Below are 20677 nucleotides of genomic sequence, written 5' to 3' on the forward strand. Positions count from 1 at the left end.
AGAGTATTTTTTTTTCTAATTTTATACACCAATGTAGAAATGGAAAATATTTGAGGAATGTATGAAATAGGAAGAATGGTGCAGTACCAGATTACAAAACAATAAAAAACAACAACAACAACAAAACAACAACAACAACAACAAAACAAACAAAAAGGCAAAAACAAACAAACAAACAAAAAGAACAGAGCACCAGTTACTTACCAGTTACAGGAAACTGTGCCCTAGAATTCTGTTTTTGTTCTTCAGCCGTCCCATTTACTTCTGCAGAATTCCTCATATAAAATATTTGTGTTGGTTTATACGCATTTCGCGTATCTTAGTGACAAAAAGTATTGTAATTACTAACACTATTTTTATTATATTATGTTAAAAAATAAGAGTATCTTATTTGATTAAAATCTTTCTACTGTGTTTGCATTATATACTGTTCATTTTTATTCATTTCTCTGGTTGTTTCCCAGGACATCTACGTATCAAGTAGGTAATTCAAGATTTCCTATTTGGCCAGAATGGAATGAAGCTGACTTGAATGCAGAAAAATGGGATGCTGGAAAAGTTGGAAAAGAGAAAGAAAAATCTGGAAAAAGTCCTATTTCAGTAAGTGTGACACAAATGCATTTCTTTTTACCATGTTGTTTTTTGTATCTCTTTAATTTCTCAATAACTCAAAGTAATTGTCATTGATAAGTATATTCATTTCCAACTTTATTTTCATTAAATTTAAATAGTTGCCTACCAAATTAAATGCATAAACTAAATGCATTGTGCATTGTTTCATTGTTGCATCTGTTAATGTAAGTATGCACTGTTAGAACATTAATGGTTTAAAAAACCCCAAACCCCCAGATCTATTTCATAACATAATTAAAACTGGGGATTTGGGAAGAAGCCAAACTGTCCTAACAGGCTGGAGCAAACTCTTTGCAGTTTCTGGGGGCAAAAAAGCTTGATGCATCCATCTTTGCAAAGTTTTTATGGGGAAAAAATGCAAGTTGATCTCTTTTCTTCTGCATGCCTCAGTTTGTGGACATGTGAAACACTATCTGCAGTTCCAGAGTGCAGAGAACAGTTTGAGGTGATACAGTTATATTGTATAAAGCAAATCACCTACCATATGCAGAAAAAAAATAATCCTAAGTCTTTCCAATTTTGGAACAATGTTTGAGTCTCATCTAGATTTTTAATTCTTCAAACTGATTTTGTTCCTTTGTGTACTTTAAATATTTTGTTGCAGATTGGTATGTTGAAGGAACTTACACAATGAAGCAAGCAAGAAAAAATGTGGGAAAATACTGTTTGGGGGACTTTGGTTTGGTTTTATATTGCTTTTTTTTTTTTTTTTTTTTTTTTTTTATGATTTCGCCTTCAGTAAGTACTTAAAACATCAAATGTTTTCCACCCTAGAAACTCTTTTTCAGTTGGTCTGTAGAAGATCAGTAGTACATAGTATGGGCTATGAAACACACAGAAAAGGATAATATGCCTAAAACTTATTTAAAAATCCAGACACAAGTAGAATGCACTAACCACGTAAATTAGTTTCTCAGTCAATGCAAGCAGTATCAGAACCTCATCCTACACTGTGCTGTTAAGTAAACAGGTATTGTATATCCTGATGCCTTCTGTTTACACAGAGAAGTATCACTTTGGAAATGGAAATTTGAAAAGTATATGAAGCCCTTCCTTTAACGGGCTAATTCTTGAGGCTGTATAATTATATCTCTCTTTGATTTCTATGGCAGTTTTAAATGCTTGGAGTCTGCTTTGTTGGTGTGTAAATATTGCTTTAGGAATTTAATTTCAGTCTTCAGTTTAAACAAAAATAACATTGAGAAATAGTGAGTTAGAAAAGTATTTAGAAATAACTTGGTAGAAAGGTGTCTGAATTAAAACCTTATAAAGGTTTTGTGGAAATTTTTCTCAATGGTGAGAAAGAAGGAAAACATTTCATATAGACCTGGTTAGACAGTGCAGACCACATAGCTCTCTCTGAATAATATAATCAGCTTTTTTTTTTCTGAATTCTCAGTTTGGACTTCACACTGTTTTAATTCAGAGTTATAGAAACTATTAATACCTTTTTATGTTATTCTTACCCTGAAGTGAATTATCATGTGAACAATGAATTATTTTAAATATTGTGAAAGATACAACAGTATAATTAGTTTTAAAAAGTGTTCCTTTTTTATGCATATTTTATATAGCATGTCTTTGATGATCCTGAAGGAAAAATAGAATTGCCAGCCTCATTAAAAGTGCATTCTTGGAAACGGCCACAAGAGTTTTTAATAAATAAGGTAAGAAACTAGCAAGATCAGAGTGGACCATTGTGCATCCAGGAGATGGTGATCTGTACAGTGGTTAACCTGCATGGGCCCTGGCCTCTGCTGCACTGTGCTGTAGGCACAGCATGACTGTAGGACGAGCTCAGCCAGCACATTGAAACAGAAGAGTTGGTAGGCATCTCCCACTTAATATCAGCCACCTGCATGTTCTTGCCTTTATCTAGAAGGGCAGCAAGAAGTGTGGATATCCTTTCTGCTTGATGGTAGAAGTGATGAACAGAGCTTGTAAGAAAGACCTGTGAGAGCTAAAATGCTATAACAGGTCAATAACACCAAAATGGAGTAACCCATTCTACAGGGGAGGTCTGCACAGTGTGCTGTGAGTGGAGAAGAGGCCTGTTTGCTGCTGCATATCTTCTCAGCATAGAAACATAGAACAGCTTGGGTTGAGAGGGACCTTAAAGGTCTTAATCACTTCCTTTATGGTGTTAATTCTAATAAATAGAAGGTTAAATGAAACTTTACAGAGTCTGAGTGCACCAGCACCTCCTGGTGCAAGACATCATGGTAGTGTACCCTTCCAACTCTGCTTTGCTTTTTTTTTTCCTTCCATGTTCATTTAGAAGACACCTGGTGAGAGAGATGTCTTCCTGTTTTTCTTCGTGTTCCTGTTTTCTTACTTTTAAAAATCAGTGTTATGGCAAATCAAGTTCCCTTTGTTCCAGCTAAGGCATCTTGAACAGACATATGAAGTAAATATCTATACTGAAACTATGGACTAGCTTTACCAGAAATACAATACTTTTTCTCACTCTCCCACCTTAAATATTGCATTTCTCCAGTATGCATTCAGAACATGTCCACATCTTTGACAGTACTTGTCTGGAAGGTAAACATAACATTTTAAAATTGTGCAAAGCTCTTCTTCACTTTCTTTTTAAAAGGAATTGCAAAGTAAATAAGCAGCCTACCATTTTAAAGGTTGGAGTGTTCTTCAGTGCTGTTGCTAATCTTAAGGTTTAAACATTTTTTTTCTTTAGATTAAATGTTGAAGTTTTTAAGCACTGTGACCACCATTAAAACTTTTTTTTAGTCTTGTCAGTTTTCCTTTTGTCAGCTTGTCAGTTTTATTTCTTATTAGCTAAACACTAAGCAGCTCCAAGATTCATTTTTAATGGAGGAATAGGAGGAGAAGTCAGGGGAGTAACTGACAAGACCAAAAGATTGGATGAGAAATGCTGCCAACATACATAAACTGAGTAGAGGGATCTGAAGGATAAGGGCAGGAGAGTTGGCAGCCCAGAAAGCCATGGAAACATGTATCTGTATTAAAAATAGCTTTTAGACTATCTTTAGACCACTGTGAAGAAAGCAATTACTTTCTTTAAGACCTGACTAAAACTTTGGTGCTTGTTGTTTTAGTACAGCATATTTTGGATCAAGTAGTTATGATTACTAGGAATACTGTAAGTTATTCAATATTAATGCTAACCTCAAGTGATGAAATACTATTAAGATGATATATGTTACTGCCTAATCTATAAGTAACTAGAAATAAAGAGTAAACAATGCTATTTAGTGTGTTAAGGAAAGAATCAAGCTGTAACCACCACTAAGTGATGAGAGGCACAGAGATATTTAGTTTGATAAATTACAATCCTATTACTTCTAAACTGCTTACGTAAAGAAAACTCTGTACACAAGTGACAGTCCTCAAAACTACATGTAATGTAGTTAATGTAGTTAATGTAATGTAGTTAATGATGTAGAGAATCATAGAATTGCTCGTGTTGGAAGGGACCTTAAAGGTCATCTAACTCCAAACCCCTTCCGTAGGCAGGGATGTCACCCACTAGATCAGGTTGGCCAAGGCCCCATCCAACATGGCCTTGAACACCTCCAACTCCTCCAGGGATGGTGAATCCACAGCTTCTCTGTGCAACCTGTTCCAGTGCCTCACTATCATTACAGTGAAGAATTTCCTCCTAATGTCTAAAGGTTTAATAAAGTCAGTGTTCATACTGACTAATGCTTATATTTCTACTGGTGTTACCAAGACTGAATTCAGACATGAATATTGTTGCTTAAAAAATATCTGTAATTATATTTTGAGTTGAACTCTTGAAAACATGTGCTACTATTAGGAGAAAAAAACAACTAAGTTTTGGTAAAGTGGTCCTCTGTCTAATGTTCATCCACTTCTGATGAGCCAGTCAGCTTGCTATAGAAGAAACAGAAAACTCAGTTATTATCCCTCCCCACCCCACCAACATCCGCACAAAAGGGGAGGAGTGGGGGCAGAAAGAAATGTATTATTGTCTGTTGGTTTAACGGACTGAAACAACCAACAGGGGGTCAAAGTAAATGAGGAAAAAGAAGGGACAACATAGAACAACTCCTTTTAACAACAGCAAATCGTTGAATTGGTTTAGCTATCTTGTTCTAACCCTCGCTCTTTAATTTAAACTGAAGTTCTTGCACACTACTTTTAGGTAAATTATCCTAAAGATAACTGTGACCACATAATGAGTGATGACTATGGAAACCTGATATATTTTCATTTCCTGCCTTAATTGCACACAGTAATGTCATACTTGGAAACACATCATAAATATCTTGTGATTAATAAATGAATACAATTTATTTAGTTATTTAGTGTTAAGTATACAAAATGTATGAAGTATAAAATTTTTCATTAACCATTTTCTTTATAATATCTTGACCGTAGAGAAAAGAGAAAGTAAATAAAAATCAGTAAAGTCTGTTTGCAAAGTAAATCATTAAGTTGATAACTTGGGTCTTTGTGAATTATCTTTCTGACCTCTTGTAGTGAGCCTTTGCAATTAAAGAGCTGGGAGCATAGATGGTCCTTCAGGTTGTTTTGTAGAACTTAAGCATATTTCAAAAATACATTGCATTTTTTATATTTAAAATATATTTGCAAATTATTTGTAATGACTTTTGATAACACTGACTTGAAAATAATTATGTTGCACTTTCTCCTTGATAATATATTTGAAATTATTCTTTTAAACATGAATGCAAGTTTTTCTTGTGGAATTTCTTACTCCATAAGAAAAACTTGCATTCATATTTAACAGAATGATTTTAAATGATCTTTATCATAGAATATAAGACCAGAAAAAGGTAATAAAAAAGTCTAGGCTACTGCATGTCACAGGGAATTAAGATTCATCCTTGTTTTGCTCTAATGAACTAATGAATTTAGTTAGCCTAAAATATTTCCATTCTCAAATTGCTAAACTATTGTGTGTCACAAGCATAGAGAGTAATAGATAAAGCAGCAGAGACAATTAAGTGAGTTGTGTTCCTAGGCCAAATGCATGGTGTAAGGGAATCAGAAAAGAAAGATGCCAGACACCTGTCAGCCTGGCTGGAGGGAAAATTCTTAGAATTAGAACTTTAATCTAATTAGTTCAAGCCTGCACCTATGAAGAAAAGTAATCTTAGGCAAATTTGTTTTCTGCTCTTTGATGGTACTGTATTGCCCCTTGCAGTATCAAAGTTGGACAAACTTTTAGCATTCAGTAAGATGTTAAGAAAACAAGCAAACCATACTTCTAAAAGATCTTTTGAACCTAGGTGGAGGGCCAAGGAAATCACAACATTATGATCACTATTGAAGTGCAGAACTGCTAATACTATGAAAAATTTGAGGAAATTTCAGTTTATATAGTTATATATTTATTACATTTGATATTTTTTAAATCTTTTGGTAAGAATAATAATTCCTTTGAATTCTGAACATCTGTATTTTGACACTTTTAAGAAATACCAAGTCAGGTAAAAGATTTGTAAACTGAAAACCTTGAGTTTGCAAATATCATGCAAAACATCTAGTTTTTGTATGTCATTAACATGAAATACTACTGTTCATTTCATTTTTTTCCTGATAATTTATCTATGGACTTTTAACTAATTTACTTTCTCCTAGATTCCTGTGGTGGTCAAAAATGAAAACTCATGTGATCTTTTTTTAGGAAATGAACATTTATTTTGTAGTGAGGTAGGTAGAAATGTGTGAATATCTGTTTATTTATTTCTTCTTCTCATCTCTTTTTAATCTTTGCTGTCCACAGAACCACCAATTTATTTTATTTCAAGTTTGTTGTAGTAAAAATTATTCTTATTCTTGTTCATATAAACCATTTTACATGTAAGAAAGCCTGGTAATACTTTTAAAACTGTAGCATACATCCATAATCTGTATGTTAGAAAAGCACACACTCTGAAGCATTATTAGTTAAAACTTGTATTTCACATGTTAAAAATTTGTTATAATATGTAATCACATGTACCCATTTTTCTTTGGTAAATGATAAGCAGCATCATTTCTATTGTGTTTTTACCTATTTACAGAAGGTTTCATGTCATTGTAGATAGATATGATTTTAAGAAAAATTGTGCAAGTATTTTTTTTAAATTATTATTTTATTTTGCATGAACCATAGCTTTTATGTCACTCCTTCCTTTAAAACAGAAGCTATTTTATTCTTTCATCATTGTAATATAACTTGATTCTATTTTCTTAGAAGATGTAAGTAATTTTTTTTTTACATATTTCTGTTTTCAGATGATGAGATGGATTATAAGTGAAATTTGTGCAGTCTGGAGGATATATAATGGAAAGGACTTAACTAATGGAACATCCACAGTATTTTGGAAACCATGGGAACATATTTATGCCTTATGTAAAGCTACTAAGGGACACATGCCTCTATACAATAGCTATGGCAAATACATAGTGAAACTTTATTGGATGGTGAGTATTTACTTTCAGCAATCTAAAATTCTGTGCAGCTAGTGTGGCAAATTTTAATGGTTAGGAGAAGTATTTGTAATTACTGAAAAGATATACAAACAAAATTGTGTTGACAAATTGTTGATGCCTGTTAATGACGATTCATTGTACAGTGTATGTGATTTTTGTACAACATAGAACCTAATAAAACACAGTTGTCACTTAGTAAGACAAAATTATTTTTGCAGGTTAAGTCAAATAGCTGCAATTAATCTCTGAAAAAAAAAAAGAATAAAATGACTACTGTTTCAGTGCTTCTTAGATATTATATGAGTACTTGTTTTAAAGCTCTCTGTAATGTTAATCAAAGTGCAGTAGAATTGTATTCTTGGGAAAACATACAAAGTACTCTTCTTTTTTTTTTTTTTTTTTTCCTCTTCTACCTTAGGGGTGCTGGAGAAAGATCACCATCGATGATACTATGCCTTTCGATGAAGAAGATAATTTGTTACTACCAGCTACAACCTCTCAAATTGAACTTTGGCCAATGCTGCTGTCCAAAGCTATCATTAAGCTGGCAAATACTAGGTATGTTTAGTCAGTTTAGTCAGTTTAGTCAGTTTAGTTCACTTTCAGTTTATTTTGTGAAGTCACGTGGAATTTGAAAAGAGAACTGTTTTAGTATATGTGGAAAATGTATTTTACTAAAAGTTCTGTAATGAGAAATATACGCTTTTATGAATGCTGGTGCAGTAAATCAGTAAAACAAGAGTCTCTGTGGATAAGGAAGGTAGAGTTTTTCCTTTTTAAACGTGTCTGTGTATTCATGCACCTAAAACTTTTGGGAAAAAAAAAAAGTTACCTCTCTATCTGCTTTATTTCTTTTCCATTATTCCCAAAGGCTTCACATGTGGTTTTCTGCCAAATGGCAATATCCAAGACATTTTAACAAAGTAGTGCTTCAGATGGTATGGACGATTAATATATTGCATGTTTATAAGAAAATACAGTAGAAACAAAATACGTTTTTGATACAACCAGCTACTAGTTAAATTTAGAATTAAAATAAGTTGCTAGAAAATGCCTTTACAAATTGGAAGAGAACAGAATATAATGGAGCCTGATCCAAGAGGACTGAAGATGGTAATCTTTAGTGTCCTTGATGGTTGTCCTATTGGGACTGTCACTGTCCTGGTTTCAGTTAGAACAGAGTTGATTTTCTTCCTAGTAGCTGGTAGAATGCTATGTTTTGGCTTAGGATGAGAAGAGTGCTGATAACATCCCGATGTTTAATTGTTGCAGAGCAGTGCTTATACTAAGCCAAGGACATCTCAGCTTCTTGCTCTGTCCTGCCAACGAGCAGGCTGGGGGTGCAGTAAGAGCTGGGAGAGGACAGACCCAGGACAGGTGACCCAAACTAGCCAAAGGGGTATTCCATACCATCTGACGTCATGCTAAACAATATATAGGGGTGGCTAGCTGGGGGAGGGGGCCGGACTGCTTGGGGTTAGGCTGGGCATCGGTCAGCGGGTGGTGAGCAATTGCATTGTGCATCACTTGTTTGTACATATTAGTAGTAGTAGTACTATTATCATCATTGTATGCCCGTTGGCAGGACAGAGCAAGAAGCTGAGATGTCCTTGGCTTAGTAGACGCACTGCTCTGCAACAATTAAAACATCGGGGTGTTATCAGCACTCTTCTCATCATAAGCCAAAACATAGCATTCTACCAGCTACTAGGAAGAAAATTAACTCTGTTCTAACTGAAACCAGGACAGTCACATACTTTCAAAGTGAAAGAGATAAAGGACTGCAGAGACAGAATATTTGCCCTCCTCTGGGACAGGCAAAAGGGGATACTGTTTTCAAAGGCAGGAAAGAAAATCGCATTCCCCCAGCTGAAGAGGAGCTGCAAATACATTCTGATAGGGTTTCTGCTCCAGCTCACCTTTAAAAGAGAATAGGCTCACAGTGGAAACAGAATGTAGAAGAGGAAAGAGGCACTCAAGATCATTGTTATAAGAAAGGAAAATATGCTTTGGAAAAATAAAGGGGTTTAGAAGTACTTCAGTGTAATTTAAAATTCTTAAAATTATACTCTTTTTAATTCAACATGATCTTTACAATTATTAATACTTTTGACTAGAATAAAGAGGGAAAGCAGTGATGTTTTTCATCATGAAGTACAGTATAAATTACAGTCTTTATTTTTTGTGCATTTTTATGAAGAGTATATTTAGAGGGCCAGGTATTGTGTATTATACCTTATGTTTAAGATTTATCAGACCTGTAAGTGTTATAGGAGTTCAATTACTTACTGCGTGTACCAGGTTATTTTCTGTGCTTTGCTAGGTATTTCTTTTGATTAGGTATATTTTAATACATTAATGTTACATATTCTTTCAAATGACAAAATGTACAAATTCAAATGTGAGACATATAAGAGCTTTTATTTTAAACAGTAACAAAAGTAAACATTATAGATATGAATATATGATATAGTTTTATATATATATATATATAACGCTTGCAGAATGTTTTGCAGCATTTATTAGAAAAGCAATGTATTATTTAGAGATGCTTGACCTAAAAGAAATAAAGCTTTTAAAATGCAGTATGGAAAATAGAGTATTATAAGATACTTCTGACACTTTTGCTTTTAGTGCTGCTGTTGTGGGCTGTGTGGTGATCCACTTGCAAAAAAGTGACCTGGAAATTGGCCCATGGTACAATCAATTGGCAATTAGGGCCACAGGTTCCTGTGAGATGAGTAACGACCACCAGCTGTTTAAATGATTAAACTTCAGAAAAGAATTCAAATACTGAGCTGGATAGTCAAGCCTTCCCATTCTGGTTATATCAACAGTCACTTTGGTCAAAGGAATGATCTAGAGTATTTCCACATTGACCAGGGAGTTGCCTATAGCTGCCTGTAAACTCTGCCAGAGAGCATTTGAAATCCAACATTTCTCCAGAGCACAAGAATGGCTAGGTGCTTGCACTTTTAGCCTTGGTCCTCTCAGGATTTTCTTACAGAATTATTTCCAGAGAGTAGGAAACTATATCCATTTGAGAGAGTTGACTGTGATATACTGGAAATACTGCCAACTGTTAATAATCTGGGAGTTGGAGCAGCTCTTCAGGAAAGGGAAGTTCTAGATTCAGATCCCCCATGGGTCTGGTGGGATTTCAAACCCACATATCCAACCCTGCAAAAAGAGAAAGAGACTCTACTTCATACAAGTATACATAGGATGCTTGCTAACCATACTGAAACTGCTTTTGCACAAGTGGGAACGCTATGATGGGCGTGATGCAAAGGCACAGCAGCAAACTTGAATTTTTAGGCTAGTAGTCAGCTATAAATTGGAAAACTAAAATTGCCATTAAAACTTGTTTTTCAGCAGTCTTATTTTCTGTTTGGGCCTTGTACTGCTTCTACAGAAAGCAACATAGACTACAAAATCTGGTGAGCTGGTTATATTATATTTCTGTGTAATGGTAGGTTTTGTATTACAGTACACAAGAAAATGGAAAAAGAGAGCTGGAGGAATTTACAGTTCTACATGCACTGACTGGATGGATACCAGAAGTTATTCCTCTCCAGTAAGTTCTATTGAACATTTTTGATAATGTTAAATATTTACTTCTGTAAAGCATTATGTATAATAAAGCTGTGCCATGCAAGTCCTTTAGCATCAGTTTTGCGGAATGTAAGGTTTTAATTCTAGAACTTTCCTTCTAGGAAAGCATTTTTTTTAGTGTTTTTATTTGTAGGTCATGCAGTTGATTGTAAAGCTGTTTATCATGTTAAGCTGCTGCTGATTGTTCTTCAAATTAAGTTATTTTGAATTAATATTGAACCCTGTGATGAAATCAGGGTTAGAGAAGTCTGTTTTGTTCTAGCGTACAGATATAAAATGTTTGGCAGTAATACTAATAACTTTATGTGTATTAGTGTGATTAGTATTATTATATTAGAATGTACCATAGAAAATATATTACATGAATTGGAAGTAATCAACTTCAGCTATTGAGGTGTTTTCACATTTTAAATTGAAACAGTTGTTACGCTTTTATTCCTCCAAATGAAATTCCAACCTATAATAATATTTTTTCTTGTTTCCTATGTGTCAAGTCCGTTCAATTTTTTTTTTCATTTTTTTTTTCTGCTTGACATTATTTTTGTTGAATGAATGAGTGAGGTACACATTCTAAATATATATATATATTTTTTTTTAATGTTTTTTTTTGCCTTTTGATGAACACGTTAACAAATAAATAGATACAAACTTGGTTTATATATAATTTATTTAGGATTAATTGTTTATTTATAAAAGCATTTTAATATTAAATAAGTTCATTCATGCTTTATTTTAGCTCTTATTTCCACAATCACAATTTTATGTCCCACATTATTCTTGCAATTTAAGTCTTTGATGTATTTGGGTATTACAGTAGTGTGTCTGTAGCCCATGGACTTAGAAATCTCAGCAATCTTAATTTTGTTTCTTTATGTAGTTTATTTTTAGAATAGCAACAACAAAAAACAGTATCAACAAATCTGGCAGTTATTGCAAAATTTAACTTGCTTGCACTAAGAAATGTGAGTGCCAGAGAATGCCACAGAATCTTTGCAACAAAGTATAAAGATGACTTTAGCTTGTTGTACAATTAATAATTTTATTGTAAAAAGAATGTTTCATGCAATTGGCTTGCAATTTATTCATGGGCATGAATGATTAATTCAGTTTTAGGTTATTTCAGGAATTACTGACTTTCTGTGAAGCAACAGCACAACAACAACTGTCAGGTCCTGTGAAAACTCTGTTGTAGCCGGTGGAATCAGGGGCAGAGGCATAGAACTCCTGGTGTTGAAATAGCTAGGGAAATCCTGTTTGAAACTCAGGAAGAGATTTTTAATGTACAGAGCTAGAATAAATTATACAGGGTAGTTGGAAAGAGGTCGACAATTTTTCCTGCCATAGCTTTTATCTACAAAGTCAAGCAAGTGTGTTTCATTTACTAAAATAAAACTGCCATTTTTCCAGAGTTGGACTGTCAGTTGTATTATAACTTTGTCTAAATGAAGATCACACGTTCTTATCTTATTGCAATTGTCATTTTCATTGATATGTACATGTGTTTGTTTTTTAAGGCCTGGATACTTGAACAAAGTCTGGGACTTTTTGAAAGAGATTTTGCCAGAATTCAAGTTGACAAATAAGGAAACTTCAGAACTTGATAATCCTCGGACAGATACAAAATGTAAAGAGACCAAAGTGTCAGATTTAAAAAATGAAGTTTCATCTGTGAATAAACAGCCAGATAAACCTGAGAAAGCAGAGAAATTTGGCAAAGGTCTGTAGTTGTAGGTAGTGTTATCTTTGTATGTCAAGCTAGCATGTAGGTAAAGTTAGCATAACCTCTGCCTTCGAATTCATCTATCTTTATTATACCTCATGCAAGTCTGCAGGTTTCTTACTTCACTTAATATTTTGCAATGGTATAAAATCAAAGAAGTTTTATTTTAACTGTGGACCTCATTAGAAGCAGTATTAGACTCTTCTTTCATGAAAACCAGGCTTCATTTTCTGGCAGTGAGTTCTTCAGCTCTGTTAGTCATTCCTCTGAAGAGTGGTTCCATGCAGAGGGATAACAATCAGAGTTTAGTTTGCCCAAAGGCAACTGGTTCAGCACTGTTCTGACCATCCAGAAAGTGTACAATCCGTAACGGATATTACCAAGAGTGATCACCTCTACATTGTACTGACAAGTACATAATATAAAGTCTGTCTGCACTTTTATTTGCAGTTACTTTTCTGTTTATGCTACCAGGTATTAATTTTCTTCAAGAACTGCTAATCTTATTTACACTTAAATGAAGAAACCTAGGCTTAAAAACATATTTGTTACAGTATATTAATCCACAATGTTTATATTTGAGTCTTAGTTGCTGTTTTAAACTTGGAGGCATGGATGCAATTTCACAACACTTTTAATGTTATTGGAAGGTACAAATCATAGAACCACAAAATCATAGAACATCCGAAGTTGGAAGGGACCCATGAGCATCATTGAGTCCAACTCCTGGCTCAACACAGGACCCCCCAGAAGTCAAACCCTCTTTCTGAGCGTAGACCAAATACTTCTTGAACTCCAGCTGGCTTGGTGCTGTGACAAATTCCCTGGGCAGCCTGTCCCAGTGCCTGACCAACCTTTGGGTGCAGAACCTTTTCCTAACACCCAGCTTGACCCTCCCCTGTCCCAGCTCTATGTTGTTCCCTCAGGTCCTGTAACTGTCCCCAGACAGCAGAGATCAGAGCCTGCCCTTCCAGTCCCCTTGTGAAGAATCATAGGCTGAAATTTATTTCTATTTCTTCACTGACTTCAAAAAAAAAAAATAAAAAAAATGCATTTCTCAACTTTGAAGCTCAAATAATAATCCTAATGTCAAAAGTGTTATAAAAATATTTGAAGAGACTTAGCTGAGGGACTAGTCAGAGACTCACAAGCACTCTTTCTATCATCTTATGACTTGTCCACCAGTGTAGAAGATATTTCAGAATTAGGAATGGACATGAACAAGGGAGCACTGGGAACAGCTCTGTTACACATCCAACAGGGTGCTGTAATTTATTCCCAGAAAATGGTGTAAACTTAATCCTGCCTAAGCTTTAGGAATTATTAGTAACTGAAACAACTAAGAATCAGGGAAGCACAGCATTATAGTGAAGCTCAATAATCTTCCTACTCTGAGGCTCCAAGTTGTGTTCTGAAGACCCATTAAAATTTTGGGATTTTTTTAAAATTATAAATGTATTTTTCTGTAATCTAAGTTTTAAGGTTGGCAGATATTTTTTCATCCATGTGATTTTATAAGTGATCCTGACAGTATCCTCTTTTATATTGCTCAATGCTTCCAATATTTTATTTTTTTATCAAATATAATTTTGCTAATATTCCTTCCTAAAACTTGTATTTTCTTTGCTGGTTATGTATGTTTGTTTGTCTGTTTTTCATTTTATCTATCTATTTATTTATTTATTATTGCCTAGAACAATGTAATTATTATTTATTAGGGAAAAAAAAGTGATAGAAGGGGTTTCTTTTTTTTTTTTGAAAAAGCTTTTATTGAAATGTCTGTTGCAACTGTGGAATCCACTGGGAACTTAGGCCAAGTCTATGTTAGATTGTTCTGGAAACTACTGATACATGGGATCAGGGATGTGATGAAAATGTTTGACACAGTGCCAGGACTTCAGGAATTCCATACAATATAGTGGAGAAGTGAGAATTGTGCACCAACTGTGTGACTGAAGCCTTCCTGACCTTTTCAATAAATCAACGTTTAAATCTTGAGAAAGTCTTTTTTTTTTCCTTTTTTTCCTTTTTTTTATTTTTTTTTAACTGAATGACATATCTCTTTATCATACCTCAATTCCTCTTCAATTCTGAAGTTTTGTTTGTTTGTTTTTTAATTTAACTAAAATGTTATTAAAGTATTTACACAGTATTAGATTTTAAGACTGAAAAATTTTATCAGAAAAAAAAAGAAAAAAATATCTTTGTTTTACGTAACAGAAAAAGCAGAACAGAAAGAAACTGGGAAGAAGAAAAACAAAGACGGAGAAAAAGAAAAAAACAAGTCAGCAATTCAGTCTTCACAAATACAGGCAGAAGTCCAGGGTTCTCCTCAAGCCTTAGCTGAGAGTAAGTGCTATTAAAGCTTAAAAACCAAATGTAAGATATATGTAAATAAAAGACTTTGCTTTTTTTTTTTCATTCTCTAACTTATTTGGGAAAAGAGTAAATATAAAAAAAAAAAAAAAAGTGATTCTTTACAGACTGTATTAAAGACTTAAATCCTTATATATATTAAAATACATATTAAAATTCTATAATTTATATTAAAAATAATATTGCAGAAATTTCTCTTTGATGTTGAAATATAAAGCAAATCTACACTGAACATTTAGAAGTTGTTGGCCGGTCATGTAGGACCAAGATTTGTTCTAGATGTAGATTGCCTTTTTTATTAGTAACTATAATAATAATATTCTTCTGTAGTAAATTATTTGCAATATCTACTTTATTCAGTATATTGGAATTGGAAAAAGGAGGAATGTTCCTTGCTGAAGAGTAGGGTGGCCAGTAATAGTCATTTGAATTTATTGAATGATTTAATTGTTTAATAAATTTGTTTCCTTTTTCCTGAAAATATATTTTGATTTTTTTTTATATCAGTACCTCTAGGGTACCTTAAAAATCAAGAAAGTTCTTTCTGCATTAAAATTTAAATATTTTTAGACAAAATATAGTTTTGATAAACCACATGTAAATTTGAATTGGTCAATTAGACCAATAAGAAGTGTCATATTTGTTTGCATAAAATATAAAATTCTTCATAAATGTTACATTAAGCTGATCTTTGTCATTGTTTATATCTGTAAATATATAGCATATCCATACAGATAGCAGAAGGAAACATATTAATTGTAATATTACCTAGTTGAAAATTAGCAGGTGAGTGTCAGTGGAACAACTTTCTTTAAGGTTATAACTACAAGGTAAAAATGTATAAAAAGAATTAAAATCAGTTTCTTATTATGTAAATCAGTTTCTTGCTCCTGATTAAAATTGTTTATTTAAATCAGTTTGACTTCTATCAATCCAGTATTATTTTTCATCAATGAGTATATACCTTATTCATTTGAATTCCTACATTATATACTAGTAACAGAGTTAAAGAGAAATAAATTCTTAAATTAAATGTGAGCAGTTAATAAGTTTGCAAACAAAACTTGGACTAAAAGCTTTTTTTTTTTTCTTTTTTTTTTTAAATCATAGTAGTTGTGTAATAGGAGATGAGGCATTTCACTCAACCATGTTGTGGGAAAATAAAACAAAGGAGAAGCAGAAGTAATAAATTCTGGAAATTATACCAAATCTGTAAAAGGGCATCAAAAATCATCATATTGTGTATTTACATATGAAGAAACCACATGACATTTTGGTCTTTCTTCTGCCATTTAAAGCACAGTGCATTCTGTTTTCTTAAAGACCCTTAGTGACGTGCAAAGTTATATAGAAAGATTACTAGCTTGGGGCTAAAATATGGCAGATCAAAGAACTCTTTTATCCTAGATCTGTTTCATAAGCAGAAGATGAAATGCATGCATTCTAAAGCCATGAAATATTCTTAACCTTTGTCAACCTCTGTTAAGTTAGCAAAATGTTATTTTCCTGAATGAAGTTGTTTAATCAACATCAATGGGATTAAGAGATGTGTAACATAATTTTATTAGAACTTTTAAATCCTGACAACTTTCACATGTGTCTTTTAAAAGTAGTATTAAAAAGTATGGGTTGTTTGTTTGTTTTTTCCAGACATTACCAAAGCAAAATAAAAGTATCAGAAAAGAGTTCTGGAAAAGAACCGAAAGTATATATTTCACTACTGAACTTAAAAGAATTTGAATAGAATTACATGTGCAGATTGTAAATTCAGAAGGCTTAAAATAGGGATAAAACTTGAGATTAAACTGCAAAGAAAAAAAAAAAGCAAAATATAATTCAAAATGTTACTTGAAATAGTACTGGACTGAATTATAGTCCAGTTTATAGGCACAAGAGAAAAAAAGTTGTAGGCTATATGAAACAGCCTGCAATGAGTGGCCCAGGACAGTAGAACTGTTTTTGTGCATGAAGTAACATTTGTAAATAAGTCTGAGTTTAAAGTCAGACTCTGGAGGCAGCAGCTGCAAAATGTTTCTGAATTGTTCTTGGAAATCAGTGTCTTTACTCAATGCAGCAGCTCTTTTCTTTTTTTTTTTTTTTAGGTCAGTGTTTTGAAAAGTACTTAATTTCCAGCTCCATAAAAGTGCTTATTTCCCATGTTTTCGCTGTACATATTCAGTATGGGGACTTTAATTTTTATTTTTTCCTGGGAAATATTGGAATTATTTCTAAAAAAGCATTGGCACACCAGTTACTTCTAAGTGTTTAGAAACTTCTCTTACAGGCTTAGGATTTAGCAGGGGTTATAATGTGCTGGTGGGTTGACACCATCTGGCAGCAAAGTGCCCACCCATTTACTCACTCACTGTCCACCAGCAGGATAGGAGGAAAGGATCAGAAGAGCAAAAGCAAGAAAAAAACTTGTGGGTCGAGGTAAAGATACTTTTCAATAACTTTTAATACATGGAAAAGAAATAATTAAGGGGAGAAAAAAGCAAGTGATGGAAAAGCAATCACTCACCACACTCAACCTGATACCAAGCCAGGCTCTGAGCAACAGCTACTTTAGGAAAATACCCTCTCCTGTTATTGCAGTGTGTAACATTGTATGGGATGGAATATCTCCTTCATCTATTTGGGTCAGCTCTCTCACTTACGATACCTTCTAGACTCTTGCCCACACAAAGCTTATTCTCTCAGCAGAGTGAGGACTTGACACAAGCACTGTTCAGTGACAGCTAAAACATAGGTGTGTTATCAGCATGTTTTTGTTGCAAATCTAAAGCACAGCATGATGTGGGTGGTTCTGAAGAAAATTAGCTCCATCTCTGCCAGACATACTACAAATATACAAACACAATTCTGAAGCACTTATGCACTCAAACCAATGCCTTCTGCATCTTTCCAAATACTACATGCATTGCAGGAAGCATTGTCCCTACTTTTTTTTTTTTTTTTCTCTATTTATCCTACTCTGTGCAACCAGAAGAATAACCAATCCTCCATCTGATCAGCCAGGGCTCTTCCTGCGAGCAACCAGCTCTTTGGTCCAGTATCCAGCCAGTCCCTGAGATGCTTTTGCAGACAATTCATTTCTCCACTTGTCAGCCTCTTCTAGTAACAATTTCTACTTTCATACCTGGGGAGTCCATTCATTCCATTAACAGATTTTATGATGGTAAGGTGTGAGTTATGTAGCCTCTTGCTCCTATAATGAGCCACCACTCCAATTTCCATTTATGTTTCTAGACTAACAATTTTTCTAATGATTTTGGAACTGCTGGAAAGGGAATACTATTCTACTTTAAAAGGCACTGACCAGGTATTTGGGAATTTGTTCTACAAACTAGCTCTTTGTGTCTGCTTAGAAATAATATTTTCTGTGTCACTTTCTACTTCACAGAAGTGCTGGGAGATTATAATAATGTTTAAAAAATGTTAGTTTTACAAGTAAACCCATAATGTTAATCATCAGAGTAAATGAGATACGCAACACACATTAAAATATCCATAAAGTTTTTTTGCATTTCCCTTTTGCCAGTTCAAAAGTTTTTACTTATAAGTGGGGACCAGAGCCTAATATTTTGATTTTGTTCTTTTTTTTTTTTTTTAAATGCATGCTATCATTCTGAAATATTTATGTAATATTTGAATTATGAAGAATACCTATATCACTTTTCTGAAGGCTAAACAGAGCTCTCCAATAGGCAAAGTTAATTCACGCCCAACTCAGCAGCAGGGGTTAGTGTATGAGCTGCACACCTCAACAGAACGATGTTGAAAGCCAACCAAGCTATTTTGGAAGTTAAAACTCAGCATCAGCTCCTGTATGATACTCAAAAATATTTAAGAGAAATGTAGGGATATAGTGAGAAAATTATTTGCAAGTCTTCAAAGCCTATGTTTTTTTTTTGTTTTTGTTTGTTTGTTTTATAAAAACAATTAAGAATGATTATAAAGTATAACAATATTCATTCTTGGCATTTCTTTTTAATTGACTTAATTGATTTAAATGGCATTTCTTTTTAACTGACTGTTACGTGGATTGATTCCATTGATACTCTCCCTTTTTTTCAGGGACTGAAGTATTTGTTCAGATGGTGTAGCAATCACCTTCTGTAAATGAGTTTGCAGTGCTTCAGATGTAAAATATAAGCACCTACAAGGATTCAGAAATCTTTAAGGACACAGTGCAAAATCTTTATATCTACACTGGTGGATATAAATAATAGGCTTTGCGGAACCTAACTTTTTGTTGTACTATATGTTATGTCATTTTTCATCTGATAGTGTAATCTTATTAAGGCTATCAGTTTGAAATAGATTTTCCAGATGGGGAATACCTGGTATGCATGAAATACCCATGTGTGAGAAATGCTTCTCATGTGCAATGAGATTGGTATGGCTTGTGGCATATACTGTTCAGTAATGTGTGGTACATCATGGATACTACTGCTGTGTTTTTAACAGATCAGATATGTCAGTAAGGACTGAGACTCAACCTAGATTGTATTCTTGCTTTTGAATAAATTGAAAATTACAGCTAACACAAGCTGTGGTTAATAGTTACCAAAAGCATACAGAGAGAAATACTAAGAATCCAGTGGAGAGTAACTGTAACATAAGCTTATGTTTTATTGAGAAGATGAATTCCTAAAAGAATATTCACATTGCAGAGATGTTTTACTTCTTCAAGACAAAGACACTGCATACCTTGTAAATAAATGTATTTTTAAAAGCCTGATAAATTATATTTTTCAGAAACTTGCCTAACTTTTGTTTTCCTTTCTTCTCATTTCCATTTTCTATTTTTTTGTTTTGTTTTTTTTTTTTTTCCTTTGTATTTCCATTTCACAGATAATGTCTATTCTTAATGCAACTTCCAGTTGAGTACTCAGTAAACATAGGTAAAAATAGGAAATAATTATCCTATATTTGAGGTGGAACTGAAATGAACAAAGACAAAACATTCTGATGAAAGAAAAGTATCACAACCACTCTATTGAAATCCTGTCTGCACATGCTTTCTTGGATGTTTAAAGAAAAATGCAGGGATGCTTCTTCCTGAGCGGACTTTTAGGTCAAACCACAGACCCATATTTCTAATACTGTATTTTTTAGACTTTTAATTTTCCTTTGGCATTTGTGTACTGTCTGTCAGCCAAACAGCTTTGGATTCTCTAATTTCAGGATTTACCAATGGCTTCTTTCACAGATACAGGTATGAGAAGATTGAGCAGTTGCTTAGTGCAAGGGATTTCTAGGGGTAATGAAGTGTAGGGAGTCACTCCAGCACACTTTCTAAAGTTGTTACCTCAATTTTTCCATCTCCTTGACAGCATTAAGAGCAGCAACCCTGTTTTTTGACCATTGTTTCTCAAACTACTTATTTCAGTCTTTATACCCATTGGTAGAAGTAGTGAGAACTCTGACTTTTCATTGTTTTGCCAGCAAAACCATTTTTTGCTTTCACTTTTGAGAAGTCTTTACCTACTACTTGCCAATCAGTATGCTTTCACTTCAGCTGTCCAGATGTGTACTAGGACTTTCATGCTAGTATCTAGTATTTTTAAAATTTGACGAAAAATAAAAGAACAAGTGCAAGAGCTACTTCTGCATTTCTATGTTGTAGCTATTGTTATTCATTTGTGTGAAAACAGTAAAATATGTAATAGTAGATGATGATCTAAATACACAGGGACTAAAACAATGTATTTTTTACATCCATGGCTTCTTTTCTGAATACGTTACAATAAGCTCTTGTTTTGAATGGAATAAGAGTCAGACAAAGAAAAAAAATAATGGAAACAAGGCAGAGAAACTTAGGGGAAGGAACTACAATGTTTATTTATGGCTTACCCTGTTCCAAGACCTGTTAATGTTTTC

The 20677-nt window shown here is 33.6% G+C and overlaps 1 protein-coding gene across 3 annotated transcripts in view; it reads left to right on the forward strand.

Moving 5' to 3' along the window:
- The window catches only part of ADGB (androglobin), a 111961-nt gene that overhangs the window by 13376 nt on the left and 77908 nt on the right, over positions 1 to 20677 (forward strand). For 2 of the 3 annotated variants that reach the window (XM_072035896.1, XM_027454322.3), the window contains exons 2-9: positions 465 to 600; positions 2208 to 2300; positions 6244 to 6315; positions 6883 to 7071; positions 7499 to 7638; positions 10571 to 10657; positions 12210 to 12412; positions 14636 to 14764. In XM_072035896.1, the coding sequence (XP_071891997.1) occupies positions 465 to 600; positions 2208 to 2300; positions 6244 to 6315; positions 6883 to 7071; positions 7499 to 7638; positions 10571 to 10657; positions 12210 to 12412; positions 14636 to 14764 (1049 nt within the window). Of the gene's footprint in view, positions 1 to 464; positions 601 to 2207; positions 2301 to 6243; positions 6316 to 6882; positions 7072 to 7498; positions 7639 to 9886; positions 10044 to 10570; positions 10658 to 12209; positions 12413 to 14635; positions 14765 to 20677 lie in introns of those variants that run through there. The other variant, XM_027454324.2, reaches the window with a different exon arrangement.

This window comes from Anas platyrhynchos, chromosome 3, assembly GCF_047663525.1.
Source record: "Anas platyrhynchos isolate ZD024472 breed Pekin duck chromosome 3, IASCAAS_PekinDuck_T2T, whole genome shotgun sequence".
Classification (NCBI taxonomy): Eukaryota; Metazoa; Chordata; class Aves; order Anseriformes; family Anatidae; genus Anas; species Anas platyrhynchos.